The sequence below is a fragment of the Mercurialis annua genome, linkage group LG1-X (assembly GCF_937616625.2).
Source record: "Mercurialis annua linkage group LG1-X, ddMerAnnu1.2, whole genome shotgun sequence".
Classification (NCBI taxonomy): domain Eukaryota; kingdom Viridiplantae; phylum Streptophyta; class Magnoliopsida; order Malpighiales; family Euphorbiaceae; genus Mercurialis; species Mercurialis annua.
This window is the reverse complement of record NC_065570.1, coordinates 53,557,912-53,574,133: the sequence shown is the minus strand read 5'-3', so window position 1 is coordinate 53,574,133 and position 16,222 is coordinate 53,557,912. Positions and strand designations below refer to the sequence as shown.

The 16,222-nt window shown below is 29.9% G+C and overlaps 1 protein-coding gene and 1 pseudogene across 1 annotated transcript; one reads left to right on the top strand and one right to left on the bottom strand.

The window, feature by feature from the left end:
• Window positions 1-3,002: 3,002 nt before the first annotated feature.
• Window positions 3,003-5,521, top strand: LOC126665471 (uncharacterized). The gene is made up of 7 exons (XM_050358289.1): window positions 3,003-3,732; window positions 3,857-3,895; window positions 4,005-4,075; window positions 4,185-4,249; window positions 4,418-4,507; window positions 4,592-4,684; window positions 4,926-5,521. The coding sequence occupies exons 1-7, from the start codon at window positions 3,359-3,361 to the stop codon at window positions 5,349-5,351; spliced, it is 1,158 nt and encodes a 385-aa protein (XP_050214246.1). The 5' UTR covers window positions 3,003-3,358; the 3' UTR covers window positions 5,352-5,521.
• A 6,753-nt stretch (window positions 5,522-12,274) lies between these two features.
• On the bottom strand, window positions 12,275-15,921 carry LOC126665343 (uncharacterized; annotated as a pseudogene).
• Between the last annotated feature and the right edge of the window lie 301 nt (window positions 15,922-16,222).

The following is a 16,222-nucleotide window of genomic DNA, read 5'->3' as shown; positions in this document are numbered from 1 at the left end:
ATTAATCATGTCATTATCACCACCTTAAACTCATTAAAATCTTAGTTCAAAGTTTAATTCAAAACAGTTTTTACGTTATGCTCAAAACTAGTTACGTAACACTTAGTGTTTGCGTCGATCTTAAGCGATACAGCCATCGGGAAAGGGTGGCATCAGCCCCCATTTCACTATTATTATATAGCCTCTTACTGGATATGGACGCGCTTTGCGATAACATCAAAGTTTCTCTTGTGCACCTTCTTTTATTTTATTCTAGTTTTGCTTACATTTTCTAATGTCAATACAAATTTAATATGAACAAAGGATCACTTTACCTACTGAAGTTAGTACAAAATATCAAAAATGTCTAAATTAATAAAATAGGATCGTTTTTATCCTGAACTTTATAAATTTGGTACAAAAACTCTCCTCCCCACTCTCACCTAAGAGAGTGAGATACACTCTCTAGTTTTAATGGTAGTTTCATTTTACCATGATAGTTTTTGATAGAAAAAGGTTTAAAATGGTCCTACATTTTTTTAAACATTTTAAATTAATACTTAATAATTATAAAAAAATAATTTCATCCCTTTAATAATAAACATAAAATAACAAATTAGCCCTCCAATTTTAATACTTTTTACAAAAAAAATATTTTTTTATTTATATAGATATTATTAAGGTGCTGCTCGTCTGAGACGAGCACCGACCTGCTCGTCTGAGACGAGCAGTAGTAGGTCTCCGGCGAGGAGGAGCTCCTCCTCGCCGGAAATTGTAAAAAAAAATTAATTTTTTTGAAAAAAAGTTCATAAAAGCCCCTGATTTAATTAAGATATAATTAAGATTAATGAGTATTTAAGTATGATTAATGAGTTTTTAATTAGGATTAATGAGTATTTAAGAAACCCACTCTCCAATTAAGGTGTCATATCAACATAGGAGTTTTTTTGACCGGTTTTGCCAAGGGTAAAAGTGATCCGGTTTTTCTATTTTTGACGTTTTTGATACTTTGTGCCAAGTTGAGGGGGTAAAGTGATCTTTTGTTCAATTTAATATTCTTCCATCTCGCCGTTTTATCTTAAAAGTTTATTTTAACAGTTTATTTTTATATTTTAATTATTTTTATATTACTTCTTCTATTCTATTTTAAAAAAATTATATTCCATTTTATGGTGTTACAGTTAAGAAGTTCTATTTTTATTTTTAAAATATTTTTTCTTTACCTTTCATTATTTATTTCAAAGAGATTTTATAAAAAAATTCACTATCATTATTAAGGACAAAACATAAAAAACATAAAAAGATAAAGATAATAAATCTTTTCTAATGTGTGTGCGAAATCAAACGAGATAAAAATCTTTTTCATTTTTGCCGTTAATTGATTATCATTTATTATAAGCACAATTTAGGGAAAAATCTCTAGAAGATCAAGATAACTATTTTTTCTTTAATTAATACACAATCATCTCTTTTGTTTTTTCTAAACTTCAATTTTTAATAAAATAAAGTTTTTAAGTCATTATCAAATTTGTTTATGACATACTTTTTTTTTCTTTTTTTTTTGACTATGGTAGAATCTAATTACGTTAGTAGTTAGTGGTTAGTAGTTAAACTTCCATTTTTAATTCGGCTTTAAACACTGGCCCTACTGAGACTCGAAAACGAAATTTCAGAAATGCATTGGAGCGTCTTAACCACTTGGGCTAGGTCTCACTGGCTATGACATACTCTTTTGATTCCATATTGATGACACTTTAGGATAAATGTCCGTTTTAAATTTTATAGTTAAATTATATATATAAAAAATTACGTATGTCCATATTTTTATTAATAATTTTTGTTTCTATCGTGTTCTATTTATAAAAGTATATTTGACAATTATTTAATAAAATAATAATTTAATATTTATAATTTGGAAATTTTAAAAAATATTATGTTGAAATAGTGCCTATAGTTAAATAGATAGATTTACTTTAGTTTGAAATATTTAAGTTTAACCCCTTAGGGCATCTCCAATCCTAAGGCATCACTTAATATTAATTAGGTGATTTATCACCAAATATACTCCAACCACAATCACTTTTTTCTACACTAAAAAGAATATTCCTTTTCATTTTAATATTTTAGTCATTCTTTTACTTTAACATTTATACACTTTTATCAATAACACCCAGAAACTTATTTTTGTTACATATTTCGTTATCATGTAATGTCGTAATATGTCTCGTTTCTAGATTATTGTCTAATTTATGTAATTTTTTATATTACCGTATCGTATTACGTAATGTTTTTGTGTTCTCGTCTCGTTAAATTATTAATGTAATAATATTTGTAAATTATTTTCCCATTAAATTATTTATATAATAATTTTATGTTAATTTTAATAATTTATGAAAAATAAATGATTATATTAAATATTTTTATGTGTAAAATTATTTTATAATATTATAAATAAATAATATTTATATATATTCATATATATTTAAGTCTTTATTTATAAATGTGTTGAATTAAATAAAAAAACAAATTAAAAGTATTGAATTGTATTTTTGCCAAATAATAAAATAATGAATAGTAAATAGGTGACTCTAAATAGTAAATCATCTAATTTGATGAGAGAGAGGATTTTGGTGTCACTTGTTTTAAAACAAGTGATACATTGGAGATGAAATGTCACTTGTTTTAAAACAAGTGACATACATTGGAGATGGCCTTACCAATGAGTTATAATTCAAATGCTATAAACAATGGCAACAAACTAATAGGCAGTGCGTTCGATTTTTTCTACAAACGCTCCCCCTCTCCAATTATCAAAAGGAAAAAGTTTAACCTCTCACCCGTTATATAAAAAATCAATTCAAAAATTATGATGAAAATTTCATTTTGCTTCCCATTTAGGAAAAAATAAATTCTTTTGCTAGTGAATGTGTACTTTTGCCACTCCAAGCTGTCTATACACAGCCCTCACCTTCGAACACCTTCCTTTCTCAGCCACCAAATTAATAAACATTCCCAATCATAATTCCATATAATCAAGCCTAGAGTTCCAACCTACATACCCCCAACCATAATCCTCCACCTGACTCTCCATAAATCCCTAGCAACGCCATTCACCAATCAAAATACGTCAACGTCATCAACCGCCATTCCGTCAACCTACTCGTACCATACTTGCATCTCAGCTAACCATATCTGATACTATTTCTTACCATTTTTCTTTGTCTGTTATGTTTCATTTTATCCTATAAATACTTTCCCTTGCATAACGCCCTAAATCTCTCTCTCTACACCATTTTAGTACCCATTCTCTCACCTCCATTTCTCTCTCCCAAATTTGCTTACCGGAGTCCAGTTTCGTATCCATCTCGGCCGGCGGATTATGTCAACGGCGGAGATGGAGCCGTTAACATCAGGAGCGAGCAATCGCATCATTCCGATTCTTAAAACCCTAAGGACATTTCTTGTTTTTCTCCAAACGATTTTTCTTTCTCTAATTTTAATTATTCTCCCTCGCCGCCGCCTTCCTCAGACCGCGGAATCGGGGATTCCGGCGGGTTCATCTTCGATGAAGCGGCGGTCGTTGTGGAGGCTTGAAGAGGAGGATACTTTGAGAAGAAGAGCACTTGCTGAGGATATTGATATGTTGACCGGTGACTTGGACTACCGGTGCGAATGGAATACTTTTTTCTTTTTCGGTGTTAGACGGAATTCTCTCTTTTGCAGGTCATGGTTGCCCGTCAACGGTCATTTGAAGTAAGCTTTTTAATTATGTGCATAAGTTGAACAATTGAATTGAATTATTGCAAAATCATGTCCCGTTCTGTGACGACATTTGTTTAAGATTGAAACGTTGAGAATGTTTTCTTTGCGATTACAGGGGCATTTTGATAATTATTCATGGGCTGAATGAACACAGGTAATAAAATCAATACTTTCATTTCTTTTGTATTTATGTAAGTCTATCTTAATTTATTGTTTGAGAAGTGTTTTTGACATTCCCTTCGTTTGTTGTGTTGATTTTGAAGTGGAAGATATGCTCAGTTTGCTAAGCAACTAACATCTTGCAACTTTGGAGTCTATGCAATGGATTGGATAGGTACCTAAAGAATGGGGAAGATTTGTAGTTTTGCATGTCCTCTTTACTTATTGATTGTTTTATTCTTGTTGATGAGCTTGATTGTTTGATCTATATGGGATTGACATAGGTCATGGTGGGAGTGATGGGTTGCATGGATATGTTCCTTCTCTAGACCATGTTGTTGCAGACACTGTAAGTATTCGCCTTTTTCATCATTTGCCTTGCCACTTAATTACAATGTGTTGATTTCGTTTAGGCATGTCTTGCTCTTGTAAACCAATACACCATTTTATTTCAGTGTTGAATATGTAGTTTGTTTATTGTGTATAGTATTCTGATGATTTGTCTCTGTTTAAACAGGGGGCATTCTTGGAAAAGATAAAGTCAGAGCACCCTGAGGTACCCTGCTTCCTTTTCGGTCACTCAACCGGAGGAGCTGTGGTTCTAAAGGTGAGATACACCTAGATGCAAATGATAGGTTGTTTTGGTTGTTTGGTGTTTTATATAAATTGAGATTCTGAAATGCTGATGTAGGCTGCAACATATCCTCGCATAGAGGACATGCTGGAGGGAATTGTACTGACCTCACCAGCTTTACGTGTTAAGCCAGCACATCCTATTGTTGGGGTAAGTGTTCTCTCATCGATCTGGCACAATGTATTCCTACTTCTTAGTCAAATTAGCCGTCCCTGTTCTTTATTGAAATCTGAACATATATATATATATATATATATATATATATATATATATATATATATATATATATATAAAAGCTCATGTTTAGCATCTTTTAATGGTAATTTTGTATTCACTATTGATGTGGTTCTAGTGCTATTTACGAAACTAATATGCTGGTTTCATATTGCAGGCTGTGGCTCCTATTTTTTCTCTGCTTGCTCCAAGGTTCCAATTTAAAGGAGCCAACAAAAGGGGCATTCCAGTTTCCAGAGATCCGGCCGCACTTCTGGCCAAATACTCTGATCCATTGGTTTATACAGGGCCTATTAGGGTTCGAACTGGCCATGAGATACTGCGTATATCCGCTTACTTGTTGCGTAACTTCAAGTCAGTTACAGTACCGTTCTTTGTTCTCCATGGAACGGCTGATAAAGTGACAGATCCACTAGCATCTCAGGATTTATACAATCAGGCAGCCTCTAAGTTCAAAGACATAAGGCTTTACGACGGATTCTTGCATGATCTCCTCTTTGAGCCCGAACGCGAGGAGATTGGGCAGGAAATCGTGAGCTGGATGGAGAAGAAACTGGGAACCAAATCTGAAATTGCTTGGTAGATTATCTGCTTGATCTGGAGGTGATTAGTCCCAAGTTTGAAATGTTGATAGCTACAGGTAGATTATAAAGAAATTTCAAGGGTTCAATTTTTCGCCCAAATTCGGCATTGCATATATGGAACTTGTAATTATGCTATATGCTTTGCTTATACTACAGGTTTTCCTTTTGAAACGTTTGGTTCGTATTTATTGAATGCATCACAAAAATGAGCCTAAGAATGCATAGAATTGAGGCGTGAGAATTACGACTGCTACTTATGTTGTGATCCTTGCAAAAACTTATTATTTCTGTAGATATTTAAATATTAAATATCTGATTTTGTTAGGGTTCAGTTATATGAATTAAAATATTCTCAAAAAAAAGTTATATGAATTAAAATAAAAAAAATTAGATAAATAGTAATTTTAAAAGGAATATGATCATTTTATCTATCTTCATGTTTTTTTTTTATGAAAAATAGTTAAGGGTTTATGATTATATGGATTCATTTTATAATTTACAAACAGATTTAAGACAAAAAGAGCGGTTGTTTCCTATAATTAATATGGGTTAATGTAATAAAAGTTCACTAACTTTACACGTTTTCTCAATTTAATCATGCTTTTTAAAAATTATTATAAAAATATATTAATTTTTATTTTTTTTCAAATCTATACATGATGCTGAGTTGACACTCATTCATTGGTGTAATTTGCTGAGGTGGAGGTCATTTTTAACCAATAAATGCGTGGCACGTCAACGCCATATGTATGAATTTGAAAAAAAAAATGGAGGTGAATGTCATTTTTAACCATTGAATGAGTAACATGTCAAAATTATATATGAATTTGAGAAAAAACTGAAATTGATATATTTTTATGACATGATTTAAAAGACGTGATTAAATTGAGAATTAGTGAATTTTTATGATATTACCCTAATTAATAAATATGAGATAAAAAAAATTCAAAAAACTAAATTGGCGTTGTTTGATTCGGTTATTCTCTTTAATGGAATTGTTGTTATTTGTTAGTAAAATGACTAATATATATATAATTTTTATATATAATTGTTACTTATTCTTTTTATATATAAAAAAATTATGAGATAAATTAATCAATATATAATCAAAGTAGTAAAATATTTATCAATGGATATTTACATTTAAAAAGTTTCATTAAAATTATTAGATATTCAAAAATTAATTATTAGTTAGCTTATAAATCACTTACTGCTCAATAAATTATGAGCACTTTGAAGTATAAATTAGGATTTTGATCTAGATGTGAGATTGTTGAATCCTCCAAAGTTTTCTTTGGAATATAATTTTGCAAGTCCATTGATATAACAATAATAGCTCTTTGTATATAAAATGGATATGACATTCTCAATCGTACCGTATTTTTTTTATCATTAGGAAGGAAAAATGCACGTAGGAGAAATTGAATTTCCGATTTTTAGAGAATGCTTATATCATTTGAGTTATAATTCATTGGTCCATCTTATTTTTTAGGGTTAATGTCAAAAGAAATCATGAACTTTACATGTTTTCTCATTTTAATCACGCAGTTTAAATTTTCTCATTTTCATACACGAACTACCACTTTTTTTCAAATTCATGCACGGTGCTGAGGTGACACTCATTCATTAGTGTATAATGCTCTCTACCTCACTGAATTGCACCAATAGAATCATAACAGCTCAGCAACATGCATGAATTTGAGAAAAAGTGTTAGTTCGTGTATAAAAATGAGAAAATTTAAACTACATGATTAAAATGAGAAAACGTGTAAAGTTGGTGAATTTTTATGACATTAACCCTATTTTTTAATGTTTAAAGACTCTTTCAATACAATTTCTAAAAAATGCATTTTACCTATTGAAAATTTGTTTTAATAATTTAATCGACCATGTTAGCATTTAGGGAGTTGATATCTAATTTTTTAATAAGGTACGAGAAAGATTTCTATTTGTTAATATCCAACATCTATTAGAGTATTATCTATCTATTTATCTATCTATCTATCTATCTATCTATCTATATATATAAATATATTTCATTAAACAAATATACTAGAAAATAAATATTAATATGGCAAGTTTAACATTTGTTTAACAGGTGATTTCAAAAAAAAAACATTTGTTTAACAGGTAGACTAATGTTAAGTGTAAAAGAATTACAATAAAATAGACAAAACCAGCTAAACCATAGGAAGACTAGAGAAAAATTTAACTTGTTGAGCCAAACAATGAGCTGCCTTGTTGCAAGATCTTTTAGTATACTGGGACGAAAATAATCAGTAATTGATTGAATTTGGATGAAAAATAAGGGTTTGTAGCACAACCAACTCGAGAGAATTTCCATTTTATTAATTTCTTCAATTTATTGTTATTATCCTATTTAAATATAGGCCAAACCCATACTGAGGCCCCTATACAATATGATTTTTGTTCAGGAGGCCCTTATCTCGAAAAACTTATTTCCCCGATCCTTGTACTTGTCATTTTCGAAATTTTGATGCCCTTTTCTGGACAGAACTCGGCAAGTGTATCTCACTTGCCGTTAGCGAGAGTGGGAAAGCAAACGAGTATCACATGAAAATTTTAAATCCACGTGTCATGAAGTTGTTAATCAAGGAAAAAAGGGCAGATATGCCCTTAATGTATACAGGGGGAATAAACTAGCCCTTAATGTTTAAAAAGGTAAAAACAAACTGGATTAGTAAAATTAAAGTGGTCTTTTAAGCCCTTTAACAAAAATTATAACTCTTTGATTTTTCCAGTAATAACATCAATGCATTCATGGATGAACTATAAGCAAAAAGGGAATTCATGCTTATAAATAGTTTTTCCTACATGTGAGTCAATTTATTTTTTATTAACACAATTTCCACATCAAACATTAGAGGAAGACAATTAGCATGGTTAAAAAAAAGTTCCATGGAAGTCACTAGCCTATGTTCATCGCCTTTAATTGTTTTTCTATATGAACTATGCATTAAACGTAAAAGGTTTGATAAAAACTTAGACTCGGGTAAACTTCCCCGCAGTCACAACGTCTCACCTTTTGAATACCGAGTAATCAAATAGTTATAACTAATAAGATCCTTAACCAAAATTCCATCAGAAACTTGTTTTGCATAACCCAACTCACCAATTTTTGCATAAAATTCCATGAAAAAAGTTGGAACATAAACATTGCAATCGACACCATAAGTTACAGCCAAAGAATAAACATGTTTTCCTACATCAATAGCAAGGGGTGAAGAGCAAGCTTTGATAACAAGCGGAGCCGTAAAACAAATCTGAAGTATAACTATGATGCATTGGTTGAACAAAATAATTTTAGTACTCCCTTATATAAAGAAAGTTTAAAGTATTTAGAAATAAGAGAGTTATAAAGAACTTGACCTGGTTGAGGAATTTAATCAAACACTTGGCGAGCATAATCGATTAAAGACAAATTAAGATTTTTCTATGAGAACTGTAGCGAGGAATGCGTGGTTTGTGATAACGAGTGAGTGAATTTATTGTCAGTTACTAACAATAACTTTTTCAATGGATGAAAAAGAGTCCTGCATGAGTTAGAATTGGAAGAGTTGCAGCGCATGTGATACAGTCGTCGTTGGAAGTTGTAGAATCGTTGGTGTTTCTTTTAGCAAATATCCCACAGAGGATAGCAAACAATACAAGAATGAGAGATTCCGGCCAAGTATTCTTTACCGGCAGCGGCGATGATCAGAGTTGCTATTGTTGTTGTTGTGATGAGAATCAGGGTCGGTAAAGAAGTTAACGAAGAAGAAAAGGAAGATCATAGTTATGACAGGGAATAGTAAATGGAGATTGGGAGCTGAGGCATGAGGGGCAGTGGTGCCGTTCAAAATTGAGTTTCGGAGAAAATAATGAAGTTTTGGAGAAGATGGTAAAATGGCAAGTTTGCTCCCTCAAACTTTTAAATAAAACCGTGAAGTGGCATATGTAAAATTATATATGAAAAAGTTATAGTTAACGGTGATTTTTATTAGTCAACGGCAATTTTTATTAGTTAACGGCAAGTGAGATACACTTGCCGAGTTATGTCCAGAAAAGGGCATCAAAATTTCGAAAATGACAAGTACAAGGATCGGGGAAATAAGTTTTTCGAAATAAGGGCCTCCTGAATAAAAGTCGTATAGTACATGGGTCTTAGTATGGGTTTAGCCTGATATATCAAGTTATGCATATAATAACAGATATAATTGTCCGCTCCCATACATCTATACTATATATAAAAGCACGGATGGGGGGGAGGGGGGACAGGCAAATTTACTGAATAATCCTTTTCAGTTTATTACTAAATAAAGGTTTTATAGTCATTAACTAATTAGTTATTTAATTAATCACTATTATAATTAAAGTCCTAATTAGAATAGGTAGCTAAATTATCTCCAATTTAATTTTTAGTATGTAAAAAATAACTAAATTGTCTCCAAATTAGTAGGAATATCTATCTTTTAGTTTAATTGAACTACAAAATTAAAACACTGTATTTGGTCAATATATTATATTTAAATTTCAATCTTATTATTTTTAAAGATATTATTAATAAAATTAAGTTAATTATTTAATTATGCTTATTATAAAACCAAAAGAAGAATAAATTCAGTATGGAAAAAAAAATTAATAACCGGATATATTATATTTACTTTTACAAATTTTTTTAACTAATTTAATATTAATTATAAATAAAATATTAATATAATTATAATAAATTTACAAATATGTACATTGACGAGTTACGTTACGAGCCACGTGCATAGCACGTAATGCGAAACTAGTATATCAAAATTGGAAAACAATGGCAAAACTGGAAATATGATAAAAATAACTTGAAATAATATAAATGTTATAATATATTGACTGAAATATAACTCTATCTGATTGATCATGACAAGTACAAAACATGTAAGTTTAGACAATTACCTAATTTTGGGGGTTTCTAGCAAATAACATATAACAAAAATACGATCTACTACATTAATCCAAAAAAACAAACTAAAGCCATATACGGATCTAGTCCAATGGGTATACAACTTTGCAAGTCCAAAAAAAATTGCAACAAAATTAGTAAATTAATTTTGTATACAAAAATGCAAAAACAGGAAATCTGAAATGGACGATCCACTTGTTGCGGACATCATCAAGTGATCTACAACACAGAATATCTTGTAAAAGCTTCATATTTAGAGAAAAAACATAACACATATTTGAGATAAACTAAAAAATCAATAGGAAAATGACACAAAAATTAATAATATAAGGTGAGAAATATTAATTTATTGTAAAAATAAAAAAAATTAGAGGTGGGTAGGTAATTTTTAAAATAGCCAAACAAAGCACCTCCAAACAACGAGTACGATTGGCCTAAAACCATCCCCCAACATAGGAGTGCGTTTAAGGTTTCTTTAAAAGAGAGAGGAAGAGAAAAAGAGAATTTGAGAGATTGAATTTATTTAATAGTTTTTGAATCTGTTAGGATTACTTTTAAAATCTGAAAATTATTAAAACTGTTAGCAAGATATACAAATATACACAAGTTATTTTTTCACTTTTTCCCTTAATTTTAATAATTGATAACTGATTCCAGGTCTCACAATATATAACATTTTAACAAATGTTGCTAGATTGTTTTGACTTGCTTTTATTATTGTCTTGTATATGCAACATTGTGCATTTGCAACATTATGCAATTGCTAGCTCCTAGAGTTTCTTGCTTCTCAGCCCAGTCGCAAAGGTTTGGCTCAACTCATGTTTTTCTCGTGTTCGCCACCAGCGAGGTCTCAAGCTTTATGTGACGGAGCAGCTATTTGAAATCTTAGTTTGTTAGAATAGTTAGTTAGAAATAGGTGATTAATTTCTAGCTAAGTTTTCACTAAATAGAAAGTGAGAGACTCTTGTAACATGTTTTTTTTTCCAATATCAATAAAGCTTAATTTTATGGTTTCTTTTATGGTATCAGAAAATTCTCTCTGTTTTTTTTTTTCAATCAGAACGGTTATTTTGCTCACTTTCTTTTGTCAGCTATCAAACAGTATTTGTTTATGATGAAAGATCAATATTCTTCTTAACAAATAATCAGTAATTGATTGAACCATCTTCTTATTGTTAGTTTCTTTTTCTATTTATAAAGGTGATGAACCTATGCCAAGTCCCTCCTTTTTACATCCAAGAGAATATCCTTCACTAGTGTTAGTATTTGTTCTTCTTAATAGAGGAAATTATCAATCAATAAAGATGGCTTTGTTATTAAAGAATAAGTACAGGTTCGTGAATGGATCAGCTCCAGCTTTAGCAAAGGATCGTTTGAAATATGGGATAAGTGCAACATTGTGATAAAGTCTTGAATCTATAGATTTGTTACACCTATTATTGTTGAAAGTATTTCATGTTTAGATAATACTTTAAATATTTTGAATGATTTAAAAGATAGAATTTCTCAAGGTGACAGTTATAAAATTGGTGATACAAGAGAAAATTTACTCTCTTCGACATAAAATTTATACTAAGTATTTACACATTTAAAAATCCTTTGGAATGAGTTGATGAGTCTAAGATTATGTCTTATCTGTACTTGTAATCCAAAATGTGTTTGGGAAGTAATATGTACATTGAAGGTCAATCTGTCAAATGATCAAGCATTTAGGTTTTTAATTAAAAAAAACTCAATAAAAGTTTTGCTCATATCAGATCTCAAATTTTAAGCTTTGTCTGCAATCAATTAAGCTTAATTTTCTGATTTTTTTTCACAAGGACTTCTGCTAACACAGGGCATGTTTAGCAAAACTAAATTTACTTAAAAGAAATAAGGCACATGAAAATGTAGTCAGATATGGGCCTACGTTGGCAGAAGTCACAGGAGATGCTTGAAGGAGGTGAAGATCCAAATGTAAAAATAAAAAGTTAATTTGGGTAGAAATTTGAAGTTTATATTAGACATTCAAAACAAGTTTAAAAGACAAGTGTCTCGATCATTTTTATCTCAAAATAAAAGCGTCTTTATTCTTTTATTTCATTTTCTAATTGATTGGGTCTATAAATGATAGTATAGCCCTGGCATACAGAATAGCTTCGGTAAATTTGTAGCGGACACAATCCTCGAGCTTCAGACAGAGTGATGTTGTTCAATTCTGTTAGCCATGAAGTGGAGAACAGACTGAAGATAAGCCTGAAAATCTTCTAATCTTGTTCCGTCAACCGGATCACAAATAAACGACCATTCAATCTTACACCCTCCTTCCCCAAGTTCACAAACCCTAAAAGTAGCCAAATAAGACTTCAATCCCATATTATTTTCAGCAACTTCATACCTCAAACACCGTTCAACAGGATCCATCATCACAACCTTCTCTTTCGCCCAGTTGACCACGGTGTCGCCGGACCCGTCAGCAGATGGTAAAGGCATGGAAGCGCAGTAGCGGACCAGGCCAGGCTTGCCGAGTTCACCGTCGACTTGGCGACAAGTTTCGAGATTCGGAAACCACTTTTGTAAATTGCAGAAGTCAGCTATCGCAGGCCACACTTGGTCGGCGGTGAGGCTTTTGAGCTCCACGGTGGCCTTGCCCTCCCATTTCGGCTCCGATTTTTCTGCCACGTGAGTCATTAGAGATTTTTTGGGTGGTCTGTTTGCGTAAGTGTGGATTGTGTTAAATACTACAGTTTGCGTAATCTTTTGAACTACTTAAGGTCAAACAAAAATGCTTAGTGCGCACATACAATTAAAAGTCTAATTTAACCAGAGGCGGATGTAGGTAGAGGTAGGCACCGACCGGTTAACAGGTTCAATAAAGTAATTTGTAAATTGGAATATAGTAGTATAATTTTTAAAATTAAAAATATAAACTTAAAATTTTAAATAGTTAACCATTAAATCAGTTAATTATTTGAAACAGTTTGATTTTTCGGTTTTGCGGTTTTTAATCATGTAACCATTAAACAATTAGATATAAAAAAATAAAATTAATAGATAAAGTTTTAAATATAGTTTAATAATTAAACTTTAATTTTTATTCTATTTAATTATAAAAATACTAATTTTATATATTTTTAAATCAATTAGATAAATATTTTATTAAAAAAAATTCTTTTATATATATACACACACACACACACATACGTTTTCAATGATTAAAATAAAATACATTTTATAATCTAGACACATAAAAATTCTAAACACAAAAAAATATTTAAAAAATATTTTATTTAAAAATATATTTTTATTTTAAAAGAATATATATATAATTATAATTATAATACTATAAATTATTTATAAAGCGGTTAACTGGTTAACCGCGGTTTTTAAAACTCCAAAACCTAAACTTTAACCATTAATCATAAAAATTAAATTTAAAATCTGAATTTAAACTTTTGGATCGATTAACTATATTTTTCAGTTTAATTTTATGATTTCGGTTCGGTTAATCAGTTTAACCGGTTTTTTTGCCTATCTTAAATGTAGGTGTAGAAGGGACCCCACCCTTTTCAAAAAAAATAGAAATCTATTTTTATATATATAAGTCTTCCAAACCAGCAAATTACATAGGCCTATTAATTGTTCATAAATATTAATTATACAAGTTTTATAAATTCTTTTATCACATTTAATTAATAAAAATATTACTCTCTCTGTCCAGTTGTCCATTTTGCCTTTATTATACAGTTTAAAAAAAACAATTATTGTTTTTGGGTTTTGTAAAATTTTTCTTACTTTTTTTGTCATACCCCTATTTAATATAGGATCCACTTGCAATTTACTTTTAATTTATTCATTAGTGTATTTTAAATAAGGATAATATAGGACAATTAAATGTAAAAATTAGTTATTTTTTGAAAGTGAACAAGAGTTTTGGGACAAAAATTTCTCAAAGTGGACAACTCTATTGAAACGGAGGGAGTATTATTAATTCTATTTATTCAATAAAAAATTCCAATATACCTATTTTTTAGTTCAAACAAAGAAAAATCTCTTAAAATTCTAAAGTGCCGCGTGTTCTCAAAACGAATGTGTATTATACATCAATAATATACTTTATAAATTTTAATTTTAAAAATGAAATCATGCAAAATAATAGTTTCAAATTAATAAAATAAATTATTAAAATACATATTTTTTAATTATCTGGCTCCACATTTGAACAAATTACAGCATGCAACAAGATTAATAAAAAATAAATAAATAATGAGTGGATGAGATATTATTAAGAAGTTTATTTTGAAAAAGAAAACTAATATTTTTAATAGTATGACTAATTATTCAAAAAAAATAGAAATTGAAAAATGTCGAAAATAATATACAAAAAATGTTTCATTATTTTGTTAAAATATTTAAAATTTTTAATATATAAAAGGACACCACCATACCAGACTCCTGAATCCGTCACTGAATTTAACTATTTTTTAAATCTCAATTAAAAAATTTAATTTTGAATATTGTAATCCAGTTTAAAAAATTAACACTAATATTAACTTATATACATACCAATTTTTTTTTAAAAAATAAAATTTAGGATAAATTATTGATAACTTTAAAACTAAAATAAAATTATCCAAATTTAAAAAAGTTGATTAGACTTATAATAATTTAGAAAAATTAAATTTGTATATTCATTATTTTATTTTTATAATCAAAGATAGTAATTGATTTTTTAGAGTCTGAAATCACAACCTCTTAATGCATTTAGAGGTGTATTATCTATCCAAATTAGACTCACATTGACCATTATAACCCAATTAAATAAAAAAAATGTACATTCATTATAATAATCAATTTATTTTATAAAAAAAAATTATAGATAACCTTTTTATACTATAAAAAATTACCAATAATAAAAACATGCATTTAGATGAGGATTTGTTTCCTATTTAGCGGATATATTTCTTATTTAGGAAGATTTCTAAAATATTTATTAAATTTAGAGAAATCTTAAATAAAATAAAATAAAAACAAATTGCAGATTCAGTGTCACTAACCTGTCTTATTAGCAGCAATAAAATCCTCCATAGTCTTAGCAATAACCTGTAAAGCCACCTCATACTTATCAGCCAAATCACCTATGATCCACCCATCAACAGGGTCCACCAAAACTGACCATTCAATCAAAGACCCACTTTGTTCGACAGGATCAATCTTGACCGTCGAAACATACGACTTAAACCCGATATTACAATCAAGAATCTCATAAGTGACATCGTTGGACATGATCGACGGCTGTTAATCTCTCCTTGGACCAGCTAACATCAGAAACACGGCTCAACGTGGAGGAGCCGGAGCAGTAGCGTATGCAACCGGGCTCGCCGTTGATGCCGTGGACGCCGTAACAGGTGGGTAAAGTAGGGAGCCATTTGTTGAGGTTAAAAAAGTCGGTGAAAAGAGGCCATAGCTGGTGCGGCTTGGCTTTTGTTGATGTTGCTCTGGCTTTTATTCGCCATTGTTGGTGCATTGAAGTTTCAGTGATAGCCATAGGATATGTTTTTTTGAGTGATCGAATATTAATTACAGCTTGCTGCTCTATGTTTGTTTTTGCTTTTTTGGTAACAGAACAATACTATCTTTTTTTAATTAATAATAATAAAAAAAGAACATTATCTCATATCAAAAAAACATATGCGCAACATGCTCTAAAAATATGTATCACTAACGTATCTATCATGTAATATATATTAAGAAAATATCTATCACAAATTATATATTAAAAATGTATCTATCAAAAACATCTCATATATGTCTCATAAAAATTAATATATATTTAAAAAAATTATTATATTTGAATTGTTTCTAATATGTATTAATTATATATTTGAAATGTATCTCATAGGCATTGACACTAATGCATTTTGACTCGGTGACTTGCTAGCG

Bases quoted from the DNA above. Each gene is read 5' to 3' on its own strand.
- LOC126665471 (XM_050358289.1), top strand. From the start codon at position 3,359: ATGTCAACGGCGGAGATGGAGCCGTTAACATCAGGAGCGAGCAATCGC. The intron at 3,896-4,004 runs GTAATAAAATCA...TTGATTTTGAAG, and splicing joins CATGGGCTGAATGAACACAG to TGGAAGATATGCTCAGTTTG. The intron at 4,250-4,417 runs GTAAGTATTCGC...CTGTTTAAACAG, and splicing joins ACCATGTTGTTGCAGACACT to GGGGCATTCTTGGAAAAGAT.